Source organism: Oreochromis niloticus, linkage group LG13, assembly GCF_001858045.2.
Source record: "Oreochromis niloticus isolate F11D_XX linkage group LG13, O_niloticus_UMD_NMBU, whole genome shotgun sequence".
Lineage (NCBI taxonomy): Eukaryota > Metazoa > Chordata > Actinopteri > Cichliformes > Cichlidae > Oreochromis > Oreochromis niloticus.
In genome coordinates, this window is record NC_031978.2 from 25,019,552 (window position 1) to 25,042,246 (window position 22,695).

General features: G+C 41.0%; 1 protein-coding gene across 3 annotated transcripts in view; it reads left to right on the forward strand.

Moving 5' to 3' along the window:
• The window catches only part of cdh23 (cadherin-related 23), a 179,327-nt gene that overhangs the window by 77,655 nt on the left and 78,977 nt on the right, over nucleotides 1–22,695 (forward strand). For all 3 annotated transcript variants that reach the window (XM_025897324.1, XM_019366741.2, XM_025897323.1), the window contains exons 9-11: nucleotides 2,396–2,474; nucleotides 17,877–17,989; nucleotides 19,807–19,995. In XM_025897324.1, the coding sequence (XP_025753109.1) occupies nucleotides 2,396–2,474; nucleotides 17,877–17,989; nucleotides 19,807–19,995 (381 nt within the window). The remainder of the gene's footprint in view (nucleotides 1–2,395; nucleotides 2,475–17,876; nucleotides 17,990–19,806; nucleotides 19,996–22,695) is intronic.

Consider the following 22,695-nt stretch of genomic DNA (forward strand, 5'->3'; position numbering starts at 1 on the left):
TTGTAGAGAGAGAATTACACACAGGGGCATAACACTGTCCGTCCCGATTTCGGTTTCTCACTCTATCAGTTTTCGTTCTGTCTCCTCCCCAGTCTCTCACCCAAATCAGCCCCCCGACTCACACAACAACCCGCACGTCCCTCGTTCCCAGCCCGAATGCGCTGTAGTAGAAATGTCAAGTGCTACATTTGCATGCATATTAACGGGGCGTGACGGAGTCGAAGCCCGGTGTCTCCCAGACTCTCTGATTCATCAACTGTCACCAGGAAGGTCACAATAGGAGGAAGGGGGGAGGTGTGAGGGTATGGAAAGAGAGTAGGATGTTGGGGTGGAATGAGAAAAAGGTGACCGGAGAGAAGAAAAAAAAACAGGTATAAAGTTAGATGAGGGAATAAGAGGGAAGATTTTTTTTAAAAAGAGTGAAATTACATTGGATTGTAAAGTTAACATTAGTAAGTGGATTCCAGATCACAGCAGCTTGGAAGCTTTAATCCTCAGTAATACTGCCTCGGAGTGCCTCATCTCTTACCTCTAACAGTAGGGGGCAGTGTCTAATCCTATTACAGTTACAATGTAAGAGCATGTCACGGCAGATGCACAGCCAAAATCAGAAATCTATTACTTAGCCCTGTTGACCCCACTACAGACACAGGATTACAACAGTGCTTAAAGCCAGACACATAAGTACAAGCCCGCAGCAGCACCACACTTACACAGACACACCTTCAGTGACCTCATGTGGTATTCTGTGTCATTTCCATTATGCAGTGTTTGGTGGTGATAAGCCGAGGGCGTACAGTGACGGAATGAGTGTCAACTGTTCTCAAGGCCCTTGACATTTACACGTAGAGATATCAAACTTGGGTCCCTGTCATAGGTCATTTCTCAAAGGTGTAAGTGCGCACGCTCTGTTCCTACCTCTGCCTCTCTCTGGCGGCCTGTTTGTTTCTCTGTTTCTATCTTTCTTTTATTCCTGAGCCAATCAAGCGGTCATCCAGGGAAAAGTTTGACAAAGGAGTAGAAGAAATGGTTTTTTTTCTTATTTTCAGATGAAATCACAGGGCAGGGTTTTTAGCTGTTATAGCTGTGAATCTGCGCTCGGACTGACGTTTAAGCCCCTTCTAGGACAAACGCAATTTGGCTGTCAACTCAATGAGGAGAAGGAGAGGAGGATGGTGGGGGGGGTAATGCACTGTATAGCTAGAAATGAAAGGATGAAAAGAGGGAGAAGAGGTTCAGTGTATACATGTTAGTGTGTGTCTGCATGTGTGTGCAGGAGGGGAGGGATTGTATCTTTGACGCTTGATTGAACATATTGCACTTGTGTGGACAGCTCGAGAATATTGCTCATATTACTTCAGCATCACTTCTTCACACTCACTTTCTCTGTTCCTCTCTTAGTATGTCCCTGCATCTTTCTCATTTGTGTGTGTGTGTGTGTGTTTCCCCCTCAGTTTGTGATAGGTGCGAATCAGTCTCTCTAAAAGGCTTGTAATTGATTCTGCTGTAATTGGTCAATGACAGGAGATGCTTTGGCAGAAATGGAGCATAAACACGTCTTAGACACAATTTGCAGGATCAATGGGAGGCAGCCTGCTCGGGTGTGAGTAAGAGGGCTGAGATGGGAGTAAGGGAGGGACGGAGGAGAGAAGGAAGGAAGTAAGGGAAGGTCTCTCAATCTCACTGCAGCACAGGGGTTTTTAAGTACCACCGCTGCGTCTGATTGAGGCAAGAAGGCTGAGAAAGCTCAGCGGATCAAAGACTTTTCGAATAGCTTTCTGTCTTTCGTTTTGATTTTTTTTTCTCTTTTTTCAGCTGTCACACTGTGGTTTTGTTGAGTAGCAGAGTCATTGACGCAGCAGGGGAACTTCGAAACAATGAAAGGAGAAATAAACCCCAATGAAATGCTAATAACACACATAAAGAAAAAATAGTTTGTGATTTGCCTGCACTTTTTACGTTTTTTTCCACCCTCTCCATTGAAGAGATACAAAGGAGGATTGGAAATACAATACTGTTATGTTTTAAAATTTGATGGGCACGTCTTTGTGAGAGATAAGTGGACATTCACGGTCTTGATATGCCTAGGAATATTCTGTTAGCTTGCTGATGCTTTGGTTACAGATATCTGATTCACCGGGATGAAATAAGTATCCTGTCCTGATTTTAAAAAGAAGAAAAGAGAAAGGAGATTTCAAACATGTTCAAGTCTATCATCCTGTGTGCACATAGCAGAGGACAGAATAGCATGTAGTTGTATTTTATTTAGCAAAAACTGCTAACTGTGTTTCAAGTGTTTGATATTATTCTTATTCCTCTGATTAAAGTGGAAACTACTTTTCAACAACATGCAGCATGCAGCTTACAGGTTATATTTGTGTGTGTGTGTCTGCAGGGATACGAAGTGCGGAAGATAACAGCCATTGACCAGGATCTTGGTCGACCAAGAGGAATCGGCTACACCATCATCACAGGTCTGAGTCACATAATCGATCTGACATCCGCAGCACAGAGAGGGGAATCGATCACCTCTTATCATAATTCCGCAGTAATAATAGACAAGTCTCATCAAGCACAACAGTCAATAACAGCAGAGAGGAGCTCTTCAGAATTGGAGAATAGGCTTGGCTGTGAGCATTTATTAATCACTGTTTTCGTTCAGTTATGCAGAAGTCAGCTTTCATTTTGTGTTATCATTCTCAAGTTGGCTTGTGCCATCAAAACAGGATTATGATTTGTCAGCGTGACAAATTTTACCTTCGGCAGACGAGAAGGATGCCACGATTTTTCTGTTGTCGTCTCCCTTCGCTTTTTTTTTTGTTTGTTTTCTTTAAGATTTTGTTTTAGATTTGAGATAAAGTGCCAAAACAAATGACCGCCATATTAAGCTCACTTCAGAAATCCCTGACTTGTGTTGGTGTTACTATATCTGAGAGCTTTACTTTGGAGTTGTACAGCTTGTATGGTGCTGATAAGGATGAAGCAGTGATCCTGCATTAAATACTCAGTTTTCTTACTTCTGCCAAGGATATGATGTTTATGCCTGCCAGTTACTTTGTCTGTCTGTCTGCCAGGAAGATATCTCACAAACTGAACTGACTTCATGAAAGTTGGTGGACAGATTGACCCTGGGGCAAGGTTGCTTAAAGTTAAACTTTGGTGTCGATCCGCGTCTGGGATCGACTCAGATAGACAGGTATTTGTAATGACATGAATGCTATATTCATCCTTCCGAGGCTCAAGGAATCAATTTAATGTAAAAATTTTGTGAAATAATTATTGTTATGAGTACTAACGGCATGCAGCAAAAGCATTAACTCTGCACACACTTTGCAACTTTGTGTCTTAATCTTTATGCGCCACTGCACCACTTTGCTCTGTGAAACTGGTTTACTATGTTTCACATGCTTTGTAATCCTGTAAAACTCTTTGTTAAGCTTGCGCTAAAGGTGGAGATGGATATCTGGGAGAAGTTACAACAAGAGTAATATTGACTGACTATGTAACAGGATAAACTTTAAATGCACCCCAGTATTATGAATATAACTAGATTAAGTGAACACTCAGAATAATTCAGCTGTCATGTTTACACCTGTGCCAATTTATCTTACAGTTAGCTCTTAATGCAGAAAGCATAACTCAGAACAGCTTAATGACATAATGATGACAGTATCCTAAATTCCTCCTGCTGTAGTAAATCACTCTCTTTTTTTAAGATGCTATTATTTTGTAACTACAGCTCTTAATCAGTTTAAAAGAAAAGGTATTAATGAAAAGGTTTGCTGTGATTAATTGCAATAAATTACCTTTTTAAGACTGAAGCTTCTGATAGAAGAAAGGAAAAAAGCATGGAATTAATATAGAATTTAATTTCCTCTAAGTGGAATAAGTGGAAGCGAATATTAACATTAAATATAAATAAGCCATTCTTACAGTAATGTGCAAAAGTCTTGAATCACCACTCATTTTTTTATGTTTTACTTCAAAGTAGCAAGACTCTCTTTTAAGTGCTCGCGAGGTGATACTTATCAAGACTTAATGAACATCTTTCAAAGATTTTCTTTGGTCATTGTGAGAAAGGCTGAAGTATATCAAATTACACAGGAGAGAGGTACAACAGTGAGTGTCTGCAGCCCTCTGGAAAACACGGTGGAGGCTCCGTCAAGGTTTGGGACTGCATATTCGCCACTTCAGCTTGACGATGATCCCAAACACACTGCCGAATTCATTAAAAGCATGTTGACTGTCTAATATATCTATAAATTGATGCACTTATCTCCTATTTTCCTATCAAATGAGGGGCAGCTGAAGACTTTTGCACAGTCCTGTGGCTTGGATGAATACTTGGTAATATTTATTGAGAGAAATATAATCATATTGCCCAGTATACCCAGCTAATCAACCTTTTTAATTTTCTCCAAATCAGTAGTCACTGTGACGCCATCTTGCTTGAGTCCATTTCCTTCTTTTAAACTTAAGCATGCTCATTTGAAGTTTCAACATTGCCCCAGGGTAACTGGCCTGGACAAATGTTTAGAGAGTTAATTACTGGAAGGCACACTTTTCTTTTTTGTGCACATGGATATGAATGCATTTTCATGTGCCAGAAAAGCAGAACTCATGGAAGTGGATGCAGACCAGATACAGACAGATCGAGAGTTGACTGCACATTAACTTAATGTTAGTGCTATTTGTTGACATTGTATCTGAAGAGGATGGAAAACAAGTTTACCTGATGACTGTTCCATCAGTTTACCCTCAGCTGTTTCGTTTCTTTCTCCTCATTGATGCACATTAACACCTGTTTTGACACGGGGACGGTGAGCCACCTGTGCAATTTACAGAACCCTACATAACTTGTGAACAGATCCAGCCGTGCTAATTGTGTTCATTTTTCTTTCTAATGTGTCAGATATTACAATTGACTCACAAAAAAGGATGCAATAATTTTGACAGCACTATTATAAATTATTCTTGACTGTCACAAAGCTTCTGTGAGCGGCGAATAGTCAATTTAAATTATGATTTATATCTGAGTAATTGACCCAGTTGTGTTGCTTGTATGCATCGCAGCCGCTGAACGTATCAGTCAGACTTATTCGACCTGTTTGAGAATACAAACCTGTTGCCCAGCTGAATCATAGTTAATCAGGAGAGACATGAAGCATCCCTATTTTTATTAAGATAAAACACACAAACACTTTTGACTGTGTTGTCCATCCACTGCTGCAGTGCTCCTTTAATACCCCTGCAGGGTGTTTATTTCAACCACAATCAGTGTTTCAATCCTGAAGGACGAACAATCCCTCAAAGATCCTTCAGGACTGAAACATTGATCTGCGTGGTGGAAAATAAACACCCATTGGGAGGATTACAACCGTCTGTGGACTGTATCCTTTAAACTCTGCTTGCCCCCTGTTGAGCCCAGAATGGCCAGGATGGAGGGACATCGGTGCCTCCACTATTGCCAGCTGGCTGATAAGGGCTGGCACCGCTTGATAAGCTTGGCACACCATGGGAATTTGTGGTGATAAAGATATTCATTCTTCTACCATCTGCTGAGTCACTGCGCAATCTCACAGCTGAACGAAGGAATTTGACCCTTTGTCCACGCATGTGCGCAGCCATGCATTATTTGTGAGTGTGTGCGCTCGATAGCTGTATGCTCGGGACAAAGAGGCCACTGCCCAGCCCACTTCTTTACTGAGCTCACCATAAACCCGCTGCTCCCATTCAGTGCACACACCTACTCAGTCTTACTTACCGTCTGCTGCCACATGTTGTATTGTTGTGTGTGTTGTGCTTGTTGCAAAGTTGAGCTTGGCTGAGTTAAGCTCTGGAGGAGAAAAGCATTAAAAAGACATTAATTAGGTGGTGCGATGTATTCCCGGTCGTTGCAAAATCAAGAGTTATAGCACCGCACTAAGCCCTTATGGAGATGGAGTCTGTAGGCTTGATAAAATCATTATAAGTTTGATAGATAATGGAAGTTGAAGGGTGATGTAGTGCTAGGAGATAAAGGTGGGAGGGTAAGGTTATATGATGATGCATTTTGCATGGATATATGTGTGTGTATGCCTCTATATGTGTGTGCTCGTACATGCACGCTTACACATATGCCTCTGTCTATCTGCTCAGATTAGTGCGAGGGCGTGCTTGTTTGCAGACTTAAGTGTGACTCTGCATGACTCCTCTCTTGCCTTCCCGCTCCTCACCCCGAGTGTCCTCTGAGACTGCGGCTCACTCCTGCGGGACTCGTCTCATTAGTTCAGTAATTAAGATAAACGAGGTTTTAATTGCAGCTGTGATTCACGCTAATGATTGTGGGACTCAAGATGAGGATTTCCTCTCCCTCCTCCAATCAGGGGAGTGTATCTGGGATTTGATGTGTACATGAGATAGAATCGCAGCAGCACTCTGCCCGCAGTGTTGCAGTTGTTATTTTTTTGTTATGATGAAGGAGATTCAGGGTAGCGGTTCTGATGGTAAATCCCCGGTCCACAGGGTGAGACTTAGCCCTCTTATTGGACCTCTGACTCACTGCTCTCATTATATATCACTTTAGGAATAGCCCACTGCTGAACTATCCATTGGATTTTTCCTGCTCTAAACATCTGTGGGGGGGTTTCTGACCCAAAATGCTCCAACAATTCCTCAATTACTGGTAATGAGAAAGAAAGATTTTATCACATACCCATAGTGGCTGTTGCCTTAAACAAACAAACATATTCATGTATACTCCTGACAGAGTTTTGTTTTGTTTTTTAAGTGTGGCTAAAACACAATCTTTCTTCTGAGTTGATGGTCGGTAAATTACTTAATGCTCATCATTGTCAGTGGTACTAAAGTCGCTCCAAATAGACAAGTTACTTTTTATTTCATGCATTTATTACTTAATGATGTTGATCCCTGCATATCTTAAATGGGGCGTGCAGTATAATCATCAAAACAGCTTAAAAGCAGCTTAAAAGCAGCATTGACCATGCAATGTGCCTGCAAACAAGATTAAAAGACAATACTTAATTCACGTTGTAGTAATCATGTTAGCATGCTCCTTAATGCTGAGAGGCATGCTGAATTGAAATAAAATCAGTCCAGCATGCCTTTTTGTGATTATTGTATTTGTCATTTTTGCAAGGCTTTTTATTTGGGAAAGCTGTGCAGCAGATCCTTATCGATCACTCTTAGTGGTCCTTCTTCCTACTTATTCAGTCACACATCTGGCATGTAATAAAATTTAAATACACATTAAAAACCCTTTTTAAAGAAAAAAATAATGAGTTAATGGTTTGATTGGGAGAAGCTCAATCATTCGGGAGTGACTAGGGAGTAGATCCGTGGCTCCTCCTCCTTGGGGTAGCTCGTGCTTCAGGTGTTTCTGTATGAAAACACTTGATCTCAGGATGGATACTTGGCACTCAGATGTCTTTGGAATCAAATATCTGCATGCTTAGTCCTGTTTCACTGCTTGCTGTGACTCCAGTTCCTCTCAGGAGTATCAGATTACATGTTCCCGTGACAGTTCTCCTCTAACACTAGCATCTCAACTTTGACTCCAGTTGTTAGATCTTTGGAAAGATTAGTCAGATTAATCCCTCTAAAAGATAAGATCATAACAGCTTTGCACCACTGTCATCACTGAGATGATGCTTAGCCATCCTATCAAGCTACAGCAGAGCTAAAGAAGAAACTAAGCACATAAATAAATTGGGACTAAAAAGAAAGATAAAGAATACACAAACCCGTGGTGTTTCTGACTGATGAGCTTCTACACCAATGAGCTTCTGCCGTACCATATTATTATATTATCCACATCTATAGCATTACACCATAGCTTTTGAACATCAACTCAAGCAGTAAACAATCCCAAAACGTCAGCCATCATCTGCTCAAACCCATCCCCGAGGACGACAGGGGGGAAACACAGACAACACTAGTCAGTCTCAATGACACCCCCAATGACCTAAGGAACTATCACTCTAAAGCCCAGATGGACTCATTTTAGCACAATATCTACTCGCTACATGCTCATGTGTGTCTGTCTGCACACATATATGCTCGGACAGATCACCTACTTCACACTTACAGACAGACACAGACGGAGGAACGGAGAAATAAGAAAAGAACAGGAAATTAAAGCACAGTATTCATCTTAAGAAATATCAAAAATACCCAATATTGACCTACTGAACATATTTTACCTGCTAAAAAGAACTTTCTGTCTTGCTTTCTGTGATTTCTATTACAGAGGACTTGAGGCAAGCAGTCTTGCCCCAAAAATATTGCTGTCCGTTAGGATAAGAGTTAAGCTTGTGTAAAGTTTCTGTAGCCTCTCCTCTGCGCTGTAATGATAGTGTAAGAATAAGCAGAATAAAAGTCAGCCTTGCGTCTCACAGAACGAAAGGACATCCCCCAAGCCTTTCATATCAGCCTCTTGTTTATCTTTGTGTGCTTGGTTCTATCGCTTTTGTCACATGCAAGCACAACTAATCCCACTCTAAGCTCCTTCCATCGCTACACTTTTCTTTCCTTTTAGACCATTCTTCCTTTCTCATTGTAGCGTCTTCGTGCTGGGAAACTGCAGCAAAGATGTTATTTAATTTGCAGCTAAAGTAGTACAGATTTACAATATCATAACTTCACTGGGTATTTTGAAGTCTGTCAGGAACCTGAAGAGCAAGACCACATATTGCACATACACATTTGCCTATGGACACAGAGACAGAACAGGTGCCCACTGTCCACTGCAGTTAGTATTAGGGGGACATCCTCCAGCCTGCCCTCAGCAAAGCGGTGTCACAGGTACAGGCATGCCATTTCCTGCCTGGACACGCTGATAAGTTGCAAAGGCGATTATTTCCCGTTGTCTGTCTTTCCTCACATATCTTTATCTCTCAGTACTGCTACACCCTGATGCTCTGATTCCATGCGACTACTGCCTAACTTGTATCAGCAGACATGTTGTAATATGGACAAGCCTAATACCTGTTATTCTATAGGGAGCTCTTATTGTCACTGTCGCATCACGGGGATTTCTGCTGGTTTTCAATTAGACGCTCTGAGGCTCACCACAGCCCGATGCTATGTAATCTCTCAGGGAAGGCAGATAGTCTGCGGGACGCTGATTGCGACACAATCCCAGGACTAGTGAAGTCTAGTGGTGTCTAGTAGAGTGCAGCAATCAAATGCAATCACAGCCAAGTCCAGGCCTCACTTTGTTATGATGTGATCAGCCTCAGCATTACAGCAACTGACATGTGAAGTCAATAATACTGATCATCTCCTTACGATGCAAAATCTGCTGCGTTGTGAGGACATGATGCTCACATCCATGTGTTATTCTGATGTGTGCTAGCCAACTGGATGTGGTGGAAGACCAAGGACACCCCGCATGGCAACAACACTCCTCAAAGGCAGCAGCCCCTGCTAGCAGAGCAATGCACCTTGAAAGACCACAAAAACTGCACAGCTGTTCAAATTCTTTTCCACTCTTGAGCTCAGTTATTGGTCTGTGTTTTCATTGTAATAAAAGGTCTGTTTTGCTTTTGTTGTATTTCCAGCATACACTGAAGGTTTATCAATTGCTGTTCTGTTCATTTACCCTTGGGATAAAGAGGACACTGCTGGCCTTAAGAAGTGATATTCTAAGCTATTGGCTTGTGAACAACAGCATTTCCCAGTGTCAAATCCAATTTCCTCTTCTGCTGTCTTCTAACCCGCTGCTGTTTTGTACACTGTGCAAAACCTGACTTTGTATTGTCTAGCACGCTGCAAAAAAAATCAGATAATAGGGTAAATCAGTCTAGCCTAGTCTCACTGAGAGACACCAACAAGATTTTTCGCAAACATGCTGCTACAAATACACTTCAAATACACACACTGGCGATAAGACCACACTGCCAGTTCAATACTCAGTTGAAAAGAGACTGTGACGTCTTGGGCTGACAGACCAAATCCAGGAATCAATAGCTGTAAGCCTAATTATTTTTCATGAGACCTGAAGATTGTGGATCGTGGATACATTTATCTGTGACCAGGATGAGAATTGTGTGGGTCTGAGGTTAGGTTAGGTCAGTGGCATCTTGAGCTAAAGTCGCTGGAGGAAGCACACAGAATGTTTTAATGCTGTTTGTTCCTAATAAATATGTAATAAAGTAGGATTTATGCCCTGTCCAAACTGCAGTTGGACAGGCTCCCATTCCACCCACACACTTCCAACAATGGTCATGGGATGACTGTGTCTTCAATTATTTGTAACGTTACCAAACCAACAGTATTGTTGTTGGCCAGCAGGGTAGAGGTAAACTGTACTTCTCTTCCTCTTTCTTTTTGTTTGTTGTTGTTCTTAGCTGTTAATTTCACTTTTCACACATAAGTCAATAAAAAACTAAGATATGAGAAAATGTCCAGCTTGGCCTGATCATGTCACGTCGATGGGTGTGGGATCATGTCCCATGTCATAGAACAAGCAAATCTGACTAGTTCTTTTGGTAGAGGCTCAAAAGGCTAACATCTCATTGGATTCACTAAGCATATTCAAAGATAAGTGGCTGCAAGAGCCTGTTGTAAATTCAAGTCAATAAGTACTGCTATGGCAAAAAATTCCACTGTTGTTCAGCAATCCTCCCACTCGTTACTGGAAAAGCAGCATTTGTCTAAATGTTTAGAGCAGGGGTGTCAAACAAAAGGCCCGGGGGTCAGAATTGGCCTAGCAAAGACTCTGGTCTGGCCCACTTGAGAGCTTTGGAAAATGTAAAGAAAGACATATATTTTAGACTTTTAACTATATTTTACCGTTTTCCTACTAATAAAGACCTTCCCCATGCCCATTCATACTGCAGTGAAATAATAGATAAAGAATTATCTGTTTTTTCACTATCAACTATAGAACTTTATGAGATTTTATTGTTTTGTTTTTTTACAATGCCTCCATAAATAGGACATTTTTTTTGCAAAATATAAAAAAAAATCTGATTTATAATTACAGCTGTCTGGACAATGAGCTTTCAGTACTTTTTCCATAAGTTCACATTTATTACTTATCATTTAAGTCGTGCTGACAGATTTCTTTCATTTACTACAGCAGTATGTTTTATTATATAGAAAAAGTGAGACGTGCTGCTGAATGTACTGACAGAAATAGGAAGTTTGACGAGTCCCACCCGCTTAAAATCAAAGTAGGCTGTATGTGCCATTTGATGTAAAATGCATGTGGCATCCTCGGTGTAGAGATACTCATGAAAGTAAAGCTTAATTTATACATCTATAGAATCTGTGCAGAGCATACAACATAGCCTAGCAAATGGCCAACACCATTAACAGCATTTACATGGGTTGCTGGCAATGAAGGGATCCACGTCTCTGGAGCTGCACATCAGGTTACAGCATAAGTAAGGCAGGAAGGGTCAAAGCACAAAGACCGCTTACGTGCGTCTTACTAACTGTGTCAACCAAAGGTTGCAAACGGAAGTAGGTTTCATGTGCCAGACATTCTCAGACAATACTTGTCCTTGAATCTTTTCTGAAGAAAAAAACTTTTGATGAAGCTAATTCATTTAGTATTCATGAAATGCAGCTTGTCTGCCAATGGCATTATCACTTCACATCACAGACACACAGGAGCACATACATATGCACTAGTAGCTGTCATACACTAAAGGGTTTGTGTGAATGCACAGATGAGCACGTGCATAAGCAAATCAGTGTAAGTGAGAAGCTGTTCATTTAGATTTTGAAGCGAGTGTAGTTTGAAGACAATAACTAAAACCTCATCATTAATATGAATGCCTGTAGGCGTAATCCTTAAAAGTGACACTAATTTGTGTACATTTAGCAAAGTACACAAAATCTTAGCCCCGAGCCTCTAAGCACTGGCTGCTTGCCATATCACATTACTAGAATGTTCCAGCGCCCCCATGGTGTTGTCACAAACTAGAAAAAACAGTTGTCACTAGCTTAGTCATGGCGATTACACTCGGAGAAGTCCTGTTTCAGCTGAAAGTCATTGTTATCCACGCGCCACATGCCTGGTTGAACTCATCAGATCAGATCCCTTATTCCTTCTGCTCTCCAGGGCAATCCTCCCATAATAACTACACGTGTAAGTTTTCCACTTTTTCAACTTAGAACACGGAAGTCGCTCAGAATCACTAGCCCGTTTTTCCCCCTGTGTCTACACTCGCTCCTTTGCTCTTTGTGAGGGAGTGAATTTCAATAACAAAACTGTTCTCAGGAAATAAGCCTTCACTCCATTGTTAATGATGCAAGGGTGTAAATGTGTTTGTCAATACATAATATGAAATCTACACTCGTGTTTTCCACCTATTCTTTGGTAATGCCGAGATTCTTCAAAAGTGGCAAATTATTTGGATTTCTTTTATTTTGTAATTGTAGCACTGGCCATTGAAGCTGTTGAGCACATTATAAATTCCCAGAAAATAAGAGCTGCGTGTGTGAGTTTGTGTGTGTCTCAGTGCCTGTGGGCATTTCTCGAGGTGTGTGTGCGTGAGTGGATGAATTTGAGTGTGCAGACCCAGTCTAGACAAAATCATGCCATGCTTTCTCATTTTCCAGTCCAGTACTGTTGGTAATGTGAGAGCATGGCTAATCCCCTGGAGTCTCACATCACAGAGTCAAACTCTCCTGGTTAGCACTAAATGCACTCTGACACACACACGTACACAAATCTTTGAATTTCTTCTTAGGAGTTCGGAATTGAAACGGCAAAATATTAACACGCACGAAACACAAATTCATAATAACAAATTTGAATTTCAAAATTCAAATAAGGAGTTTATTGTTATTTGTGTATAATTTGGGTGCGTGTGTATCTTTGAACAGCAATTTTCATCCGTTGGGGGTCTAATCACTGTGTCCTAGCAGAGCACTGGAGAACACTTTGCATCAGCAATTAGATTATGATTATATTTTCTTTCTCAGTGGCACCTCTGAGTCACCCTGTGTAATTTCAGTCTGTCTCTCTGGTCAAGCTCAACACAACGGTGCCCTTCAAAGGCCCCTTCAATGGAACCTGAAGCAACGAGTCAAAGCCTCTCAACGGATGCATGCAGAGAGTACAACCAGCAGCCTGCTGTTATCTCGCAAATGTACATTACAGCACGGCACTCTAGAGCTTTTTGTAGATGCGCGTGTTTGTGTATGCACGATAGCCGCTCGGCCAGGTGAGCACCCAGTCGTCCGGGCAAGGGGCGGCTGTTGGAGAAGATTGGCATTCTAGTCAGGCCACTGAAGCTGACAAAGCAATTTAGAGGCAAGATGCCCACACAGAGTGGGTCTAAGTCCCTGATGCGCGTTACCCTCCCACCACCTCTAACAATTGTTGTCAACATCAACTTGCCTGCCTCTCCCATCAGGCAAAAAGAAATGTTGCAATGAATGTTGTGTCAGCTTAGTGTCACTAGTGCATAACACAAACTGGCAGTTTTTTTGTGTTTTTTTCCCCCCATGCACACTCTTACAGCAACACACTACTATACTTCTCCTAATAAGATACTTGGGTCTAGCGGTTACTGCAGGATTATTACATTGATTACATGTGGCCATCTTTTTGCAATATTCTATGTTATTGATCCTGTGTTTCATTGTCTTCCTGCTTCCGATTGTGGTCATTTTCAGTGTTCTACACCTATTAGGACTGTCACCCAAAGAAAAATGAGAGCATCTGCCGTTTTAGCAAATGGCCCAAAATGATTGTTGGTCAAATTCATGTTGGGAATCAATTTTGTGACCATAGGAATTATTCATGCTGACCATGAGGTCTAAGTGTGTAAGTGGGTAATATAACAATATAAAGCTGTTTCATACCAATGGTCTTTTGTTTCTTTGGTTTGTTTTAATCATAGCGATTGCCTCTAAATAAATTTGGGGTATTAAGTATTAAATTTGACTTAAGTCAAATAAGCCAGTAAGTCTAATGTTAACCAACAACTTGGAAAACATCAGACTTACTGGCTTATTGGCTCACTAGTCATTGTGCAGTTCATCAATAAGGTAGTCTCGAAGCTAAAGGATAGGTTTTATGATGGTTTTAATCCTTGTCAGCATCTTTATATTTCACTAGATAGATAGATAGATAGATAGATAGATAGATAGATAGATAGATAGATAGATAGATAGATAGATAGATAGATAGATGGCACTTGTCATCACTTACATAACTAAATTCATTATGTAGGCTGGATATGATCAGCAGTAGTTTCTGTGCCTTCTACATCCTACTCTCCACCTTTTGGCCTCAGTCCAATGCCAATTACCCCAAAGCTTTGCTCTCTTTGCTAGCTTGGCTCCTCTCCTCTATGTTCATTCTTCTGTAGTTTCCCTCCCTTCCATTCCAGACTAGATACAGGGCAATAATAGAGTGCCGAGTGGGGAGTGGGGAACACAGGCATGGGTTAATCTGTTGACCCCTAGCCGTTGTATACTATAGACTTACCATCTCAACGTGTTTCTCTGAAGTCTAGACCTCAGCTATTACTCTAACCTATCTGAAAGAGAATGTTTCTTAATCCCACTCAAAGTGTAGCTCGAGGTTCACAGTGTTCTTACTTGTGAATGTAGGGTTTCAGAAAAAGGGAAAATCCGCATGTGAAGAGAATATGCATTCTCGGGGGATATTGCATTTATCATGTCATATAGTGAAAGGAAGTTAGTTTAATCATGCAAAAGCTAATGAACAAGCAATTTGAGAAATGAATTCTGAGTCATGTCTCAAAATGTAAAGTGGTTTACCGTCACAATAAACTTTTCTTTTAATAATTGCAGTTGTTGTACGTTCACACAAAATAATCTGTCTTTTGCAGAGTAAAAGAAGTAATAGTTGGTAAGCTACAAAAACCATGACTGATTTATGTTATTAGGACAAAGCCAGGGGATTAGCTACAACGAATTTCTGGACAGAACCTTAAATTGTATTTCAGACAGATCTGTTTAATTTTTACTGAAAGGACCCTAAAGTAAATACAGTATACATATGTTTGTAATCTGCCAAAACTGGAGTTATGTTAGCCTTGAAACCAAATAAATTCAAGAGCTCATTTTTTGTTTTTCTCTAGGCCCTCTCCTTCAGACACAACACTGATGTGTGCCACAAAACACCCTGCCATATGTGCAAAAGGCTTCAGTATCAACTATGGTGAAGTGTAACCACACCTGTAAATGTTTAGCTCTCGCCGTCATTGCCACCAAAAGCAGAGTCCCTCTAAGTGTGCGTACTGCAGCAGGTGCTTCCGACCATCCACACAGGTGCAGACTGAGCAATCTGTTTTCTGCATGGAAATAGCAAAAGAGCATCCTAAACAAATGTCTTAATGCTATTGCAAATAACAAACATGGTATTAAATTTGACACAGGAGGCATGCACAGTCCAATCATGTGAGTGTCTCTCGTTCAGAGTTGTGCCATACTGAAAGCGATGCATGTTAAATGTTGTGGTGCTTAACCTTATAAGATTTCAATACCAAGTTTTAGTTAAACATGACCACACTGTTTATGACGCTGGCGTGTTCAAATTAAATTTGAACACGCTAGCATCGAAGTCATTTTTACATAGAATGCCACATACAGCTTACATTAATCTCAAATGGACCAGACCAGTCAAACTCTCCTATCTGTCAGTATAAACACGTTAAAATACACATTAAATGTCTCAGATATCTCAGTATAAGAAAAAGTAGTGCAATTTCAACAGTGCGACTTAGTTTTTCTACATTATAAAAAATCCTGATGTAGTAAAGGAAAGAAACCTATGATGCATTATGTAAAACTTGTTAAAACCAATAAATAAATGTGTCCAAAACAAATGAAAGAAATCTGTCAGCATGACTTAAATTCTACCACCTAAATTGTGTAATATAATTTAAAATGAAAATTCTTCTTAATTCACAATAGAACTTTTTTTAAACTGGGGCCATTGTAAAAACAAATTAATAAAAATCCATAAATTTCTATAGTCAATAGTAAAAAAAAAAACTTTACTTGTGTATCTATTATTTTACTGTTGTATGAAAGGCTATGGAAACGTCTTTATTAGCAGGAAAAGCTGTAAAACCTCTGAAACTAGAGGTAAAAATTGAAAAGCGATGCCATCCTTTATATTTTCTAAAGCTGTCCAGTGTGCTAGTCTATTCCAGGCCAATTCTAGCGCCCTGGGCCTTATTTTTGACAACCCTGGCATACAGCATAATGGTGTGCTGATGTGTAGTGCTCATTTTTGTCAGATATTTTTGATTTAGTCGATTATGCTTTATCTGTTCAGCATTATTTGATTTTTGATCATTCTCTCACATTAACCTGTTTAACCTGCAGTGTGTGACATCACAGATGACCTGCTGTGGTGGCCGCTGTTAAAAGTGTTAAAGTGCTCCATGTTAACACGGTGTAATTGAATTAGTCCTAGGTATGTTTCCCATTCATTCATTGATCTCATTTAGTCTTGTCTCCTCCATTGTTTGCCTTTAGCTGAACAGATTGCTGTAATAACATTCACATTTATAAAGTGCTACTTACCAGAGATTTCAAAAGGGCTATTCACGTCTCATATAACACATCATCGGCGCCAAGGATCACACTGAAAGTGTAAAGGCATTAGCTTCTCTGAGTGAGACTTGAGCATCTGATCTGAGAGACGCAGATACCAGGCAGTGCGGGGCTGGAGCGAGAGAACATTAAAAGTGAAGAGGTGAGGGCCATTGGGTGTACTTTTGTTTGTGCTCTCCATCTGCTGGGCGTAATTAGCAGGGTGTCTGAGAGAGAGAGGGAGAGAGAGAGACAGAAAGAGAAAGTGTCACAGAAAAGTGTGAGAGAGGTGTGAAAGTTAACGAGAAGGACGGTAATTTGAAAAGGAAGAGAGGGAATAAGAAAATATTAGAAGAGGACTCAAGTGGGCCTCGGTCTAATATTTTAACCTGTTTAATTGAAGTGAATAGATAACACCAGGCACACTTGAACTTGTTAATGAGAACAGTGCAGCGTTCATAATTTGAAATGCTCCTCTCTGAAGGAGTGCATGGAGTATGACAAAGTTAATGCAATTTATCAACCCGTGCAAAAAGGGGTGACTGCAGTCAGTCTGTATTGTAAGCCTATCATGTTACAGATTCTATTAATACCAAATTATACATCCAAATATGTTCTTTAAGTTCATCTGTGGATTTTAGTTTTTAAGTAAAGATCGTTTTAAATTCAAACTTAAAAACATTTGATATCCTACATCACACCCTTTCTTGCTAGCATGCATCGTCTTTGTTGCTTTTATTGCGATTGAACTGCCAATCAGCAGCACGAATGATACAGGAGACTCATGGTGCAAGCACAAATGGTTTTATGCCTGCATATGAGAATTCACAGACAAACAAAACAGTAGCCCATTTATTTAATTTTTAAAAAAGTCTCTGTGACACTAACAGCGATATTTAAAAAGAAAGATCTTTCCGATATCAGCCACGATGCTTGTAGTTCCTGGGATGTGTAACCATGCTTGCAATCAGTTACTGACAGCATTATCACTACATAAATTACAGATGAACTCAATAAAGAAGTGAAAAACTGAAGGCAGTGGAAGGGGAGGGTGACAGAAATAAAGCGGGTTCAGGAGAAGCAGCTTGTGGACAGGTTGGAGGAGGTCGGCCAGCCTAAGGGAGGTACAGAGATAAAAGACAGCACAGTGAACGCAGTATCCATATTACATGAAATAGAGACTTGCACATGGCTCATCCACCACCTTCCCTTCCAGAGGATTCTTGTTGTATCCCAGGAGACATGTTGAATTATCAACCATGCCGGTTTTGTTTCTCTCTCTGACTTTCTTTGGTCTGCCTCTCTCTCCCTCTCTCTCTCTCTCTCTCTCTCACTCCATCTAGGAAACACAAACAGTGTTTTTGCCCTGGACTACATCAGTGGATCCCTGACAGTGAATGGGCAGCTGGACAGAGAAAACCCCCTCTACTCAGCAGGATTCTCTCTGACTGTCAGGGTGAGCTGCTGAATGTGGGGGGAGTTGTGGGGTGGAGGGACTGTCGTGGCCTAGACAAGAGACTGAAAGGCTGCTTCACCGCTGGATTAAGAGAGAACTTTGATATGAAAGTGTATTCTATCTAGGCTAGATATAGTCTCCAAAGACCAACTAAACAGACCTCTTAGACTGGATATACAGTCTGTCGCTTATGCAGGAAATCAGTTTGTACTAGATATGTACGATGTGCGTGCAGTATATCTTTAGATGCTTTGTCAATATGCTTCTGCACAAATGAGACTCTGACAAACTCAAGTGCTTTTATTGGGCTCATTAGTGGCCATATTCATGCTTGTGATTCTGTGATAATGTCCCCTCCAGAGGCTCGTGCTGAATGAGCAGATATTAGAACAAGGGGAGCAGAGAACAAGAAAGAGGAAGAGGATTTAGAGTCCTCCTTAATGCTGAGGCCTCCTTTGTTCCTCCATTTTTTCCCTTTTTCTTTTGTTTGAAGCAGGTGTGATCTCTGAATCCCTGTATCCCTCCATGAGCCGAGTCTGTCTCGCTTGGCTTTTTAGCATGTCACTCCTTCCCTCTCGTCCCCCCTTGTCCCCCCACCTCCCGACCCGCAGCCTTGCCACCTTGTCCAGTCCTCCACTTTTGTTGTCATTATTTCTTCTCTTCCACCGTTGTACACCGAGTGGTTCCCACAGGGTGTGAGGGTGCGTGAAATGGATTTCCAAGTCCTGCTGAAAGCGGAAAGATTTGTGAACAAAGGCCTCATTTTTCTGTGTAGTTACAATGTTGCATTCGTGATCTTGATAGCTTGACAAGTCAAATCTGCCAGACCTTAAGATAAACGGCCTTTAAATATCAAATGGCCTCTCTGGCGTTCTTGCATTTACTGATTTGGCTGCAATTATTGGTAATAAAAAGCAGGTCGCGTGACATTTTTACACGAGAGACCATTGAGATACATTTGGCTCTGAGGTTTAATACAAAAAGAGATTCTGGCAAACATATTCCAGGCTCAGGCTTGTCTTTTTAATTGAAATCAATAATTACTAACCAGAAAAGTAGAATGAGCAAAAAGGCTGGAAAAGAAAAAATGTCACCCAAAAATGTATTTATAAGATATGGATTTTTCCCCCTCGTCTCTAAATTTTCTCTCCTCTTCTTGTGCTTTTTTAGCTGGTGCTGCTATTGATTGGAGTGTGCCGTAGTAATACAACTAATTTCTCAACTTCAGGCAGCTTAGATAGCGCTGAGCACGAGGAGGTGGAGGTCAAATTATTCTGGAGTACTGTTACGAAAGAGGCTAAACTATCTGATTATCCAGAGACTGGCATGTTGTTTCTGCTTCTCCTCCTATTGCCTGTGACACTCGCCCGTCAATAAAAGACAGCGGTTGCCCCTTTCTATCTTTCCCTCCTATTTTTTTCATTTCAGAGGGCAGCCATCTTCAATAACTGAGGCAGGCAAAAACAGAGTGTGTGTAATTGTGTCTCCTCAATTGGACTTCTTTCACCTAAATCTCATTGTGTGTTCATGCGTATGAGTGTGTATGTGTGGATGTACATGTGCTGGCCTTCTCTTGGCCTCACTTTGAGCCTATTTCTGTGATTGCTTTTAGGCCGTCTGTCCACCTTTTGATCCAATAAATGAACAGCTGTAAATACCGAGTGAGATTGCGTGCTGACCGCCTCCATCCAGAATGACATTTTCAGTCCAATCAAATGGATCGCTCTCTCTCACTCTCTCTATGTCTCTCTCTTTTTTTCTGTGTCCCTCTCTCTTTCTCTCTCTGATGAACATTTCCTGCTCTGGCTTCCTGTTAGGCCACCGAGCTGAATGACGACCGCAGTCCATCTAGGGCAACGGTGGTGACCACCTTCACCATCCTGTTAATTGACAAGAATGACAACGCCCCGAAGTTCAACAGTTCTGAATATCGGGTCCGCATCACCGAACTGGCACAGGTGGGCTTTGCCCTGCCCCTCTTCATCCAGGCAGAAGACAAGGACGAGGTGGGTAGATCACATCTTAATGGCTTCCAGTGTTCACAACATTTGTATGCCCCTGTGCTGACAACAGCTGTAGCGGGAGGCATTACGTTTTTGGCTTCTCTAGTCTCATCAACACCTTTCTTTTAATTACACAAGAACATTTGATCAGACTCGAGAATGAATGCAATATGTCGGGAACATCTGAAGTGACTTTCATGGCATCTGCTGCAAATATTCTCGTGTCAGTGATTGAATTTAGTGGTTACAAAACACGTATTTGCCCACAACTCAAGACTTCTTAGATCAGTGCTGGCAAAACTTTACATGTCAAAAATCCTGATGCACAAAACAACCAAACAATAACACAGTCAAACTTTTCAGTATTTCCAGTGACAACTTCAGTGACCTTTCAAAACTATGTCCAAAAAAGTAGTCGTTTAGTAAACAATTTCTGATGCATAAACTGCAGATATTCAACACACTTTTTTGCCCCAAGTCCTCATCTAGCAATCCTCAGGGCTGTGAGCCAGGCACATCTAGGGGTGGCCAGTTAGCCGGTGAAATTTGCCCCTTTAGTAATGCTGATGGCTTACCCACCTGTGGTGATAGCCCTGGGTGGATTATGATCAATCAACCATTTCTTGTAAACCTGGTACGGCTTTTGTCAGAATTTTGGTAATTTATGAAAATGCTACAAGTGGGTATTTATCTATTCATATCATTACTGAACCGATATAATTTGAATAATGAACACAGTGTGACATCTTCAAGCCAAAAATTTATAGAAAATAAGCAAAGAGAGACGAAATCTGTTGTTTGTTTTGTTAGAAATCTTTCAATTTAATTTTGGGGAAACATGAAATGTCTAAATGGATAAAATCACAAAATCACGCAACAAAGACAAATCATGTCTTTAGGCATTCATTCTAATATTCTGTCTGCCTTAGACATTTAATTTTGCTACATTGTTCTATTGTACAGTACAGTATCCTAGTGTAAAAGAGAACAAGAGTAAATCAGGATGTGAGAAAATGTTAGATGTATTTTGCAATCCTGCATCATACAAGCAGATCCAATATTCAGTATGAAGGGAATGTGATTAGAACTGCAATGAATAAATAGTAAACCTGATTGGAACACGCAGAATTGATAGCTCAAGTAAAGTTTTTTTTATCAGATTTCATACTTTTTTACTTTCAGTTGGAATAGATTGGCACTAACAAGATACATTCTTAATCTAGCTTGTTATCTTGTTTATAAATGCACAGCCAAAAAAGAACATCAGCCACTCTGTGAAACTATATTTCACTATGTCAGGCAGCAGTGTGTATGTGTGTGTGTGTGTGTGTGTGGATTGTCAGCAGGAGTGTACTACAGCCTCCTTTGGTTTGCCCGCCACTTCCCATTTACTGTATCTATCAGCCTACTGTGGTGACACGCAGTCACATACACTCAGACACCAAAACATACACAGAAGTCAAACATTTTAGGCTTGCTCTGCCTCACTCGCTTTCTTTCTCCCTCGCTCACATATGCACACGCTCGCTCACACCAGCGCATTGGACTCGACTACAATTTAATTTGCTCTGGAAGAGATGGGATAGAGCATCAAATTATACCTAACGAGGAAAATCAATCACCTAGGGTGCAGATAAGCCGAAAGCTAGTCAACTCTGATTGATTCAGGCGCAGCAGCCGCCAGGGTGGAATTTGACAGATAACTGTGAGTCAAGTGGATAGAAAAGAAGGTAGAGAATAAAGAGAAACAGACTTGCAGAGAGGAGAGGAGAGGAAAGGAGAGGAGAGGAAAAAAGATTGAGCAGAAAGTAGTCAGTGCGAGCAAAATCATAAGTTGTAGTAATTGGTGGAGCAGGACGAAAACAGTCAGGAGAGGAATACAGCACTTGAAAGGAGAGATAGCAGGAATATTTAGCAGCAGGTCTGTTTATCCATTCTAGGGATGGCGTGTTTGCTTCTGCCTGTGTTCCAGCAGCAAGCAGAGAAGAGAGCACTGCAAGCGTGTTGCTGCACGCAGGTGGGGTGACGACCCAGACACCTGGCATGTGATAAGAGGTCTCTCTGTAGGTTAGCAACCAACATTTTACCACCACCAATATCAGCGTTCGCTCAGGGGAGGCTTCCAGACACCTAACATATCTGGGCTAAGATTGCTTATTGCAAATGGGGGAATGGCTCCGAGACGGTTTTAATTCACTAGATTCGCCGTAGATGCTGCTTTCGAAAGCACTTACCAGAATCGGCGCATTAGCAGCCCCAGCTCACTGTTAAGTCATCATCATGCAACAAAACAAAAGGCATCAAAAAGAGCTTAAAAAGCAAAGTGTCACATGGAAAAAATATAAAGAGAAAATGCAGAAAACGTATTCCGGGGCATTTTAAACTCTACCAGTCTTGCATTGTTACTCTGCTGTGATAGAGCCACGAGTACATCAATTGCAAGGAGTAAAGCCCACGAGGTGTTTTTTGTCTTGCAGTTTTTTATTGCTTTTTTGATCTTTTAAACCTGCATGTCATTGCCGATACACACAAACTCATTCACACTCCACTACACCTGCTCTATAATCTCACTCCTTCCATGTGTAAGGGATTATAGGCAGGCATTTCTTTTCTTAGACTATGACACAAGTGGTAGTTACCTCTCTGCCTGTCGCTGCCTTCATATCCTCTTCTACTTGGCTAGCATCTTTAAAAACTTTTTGC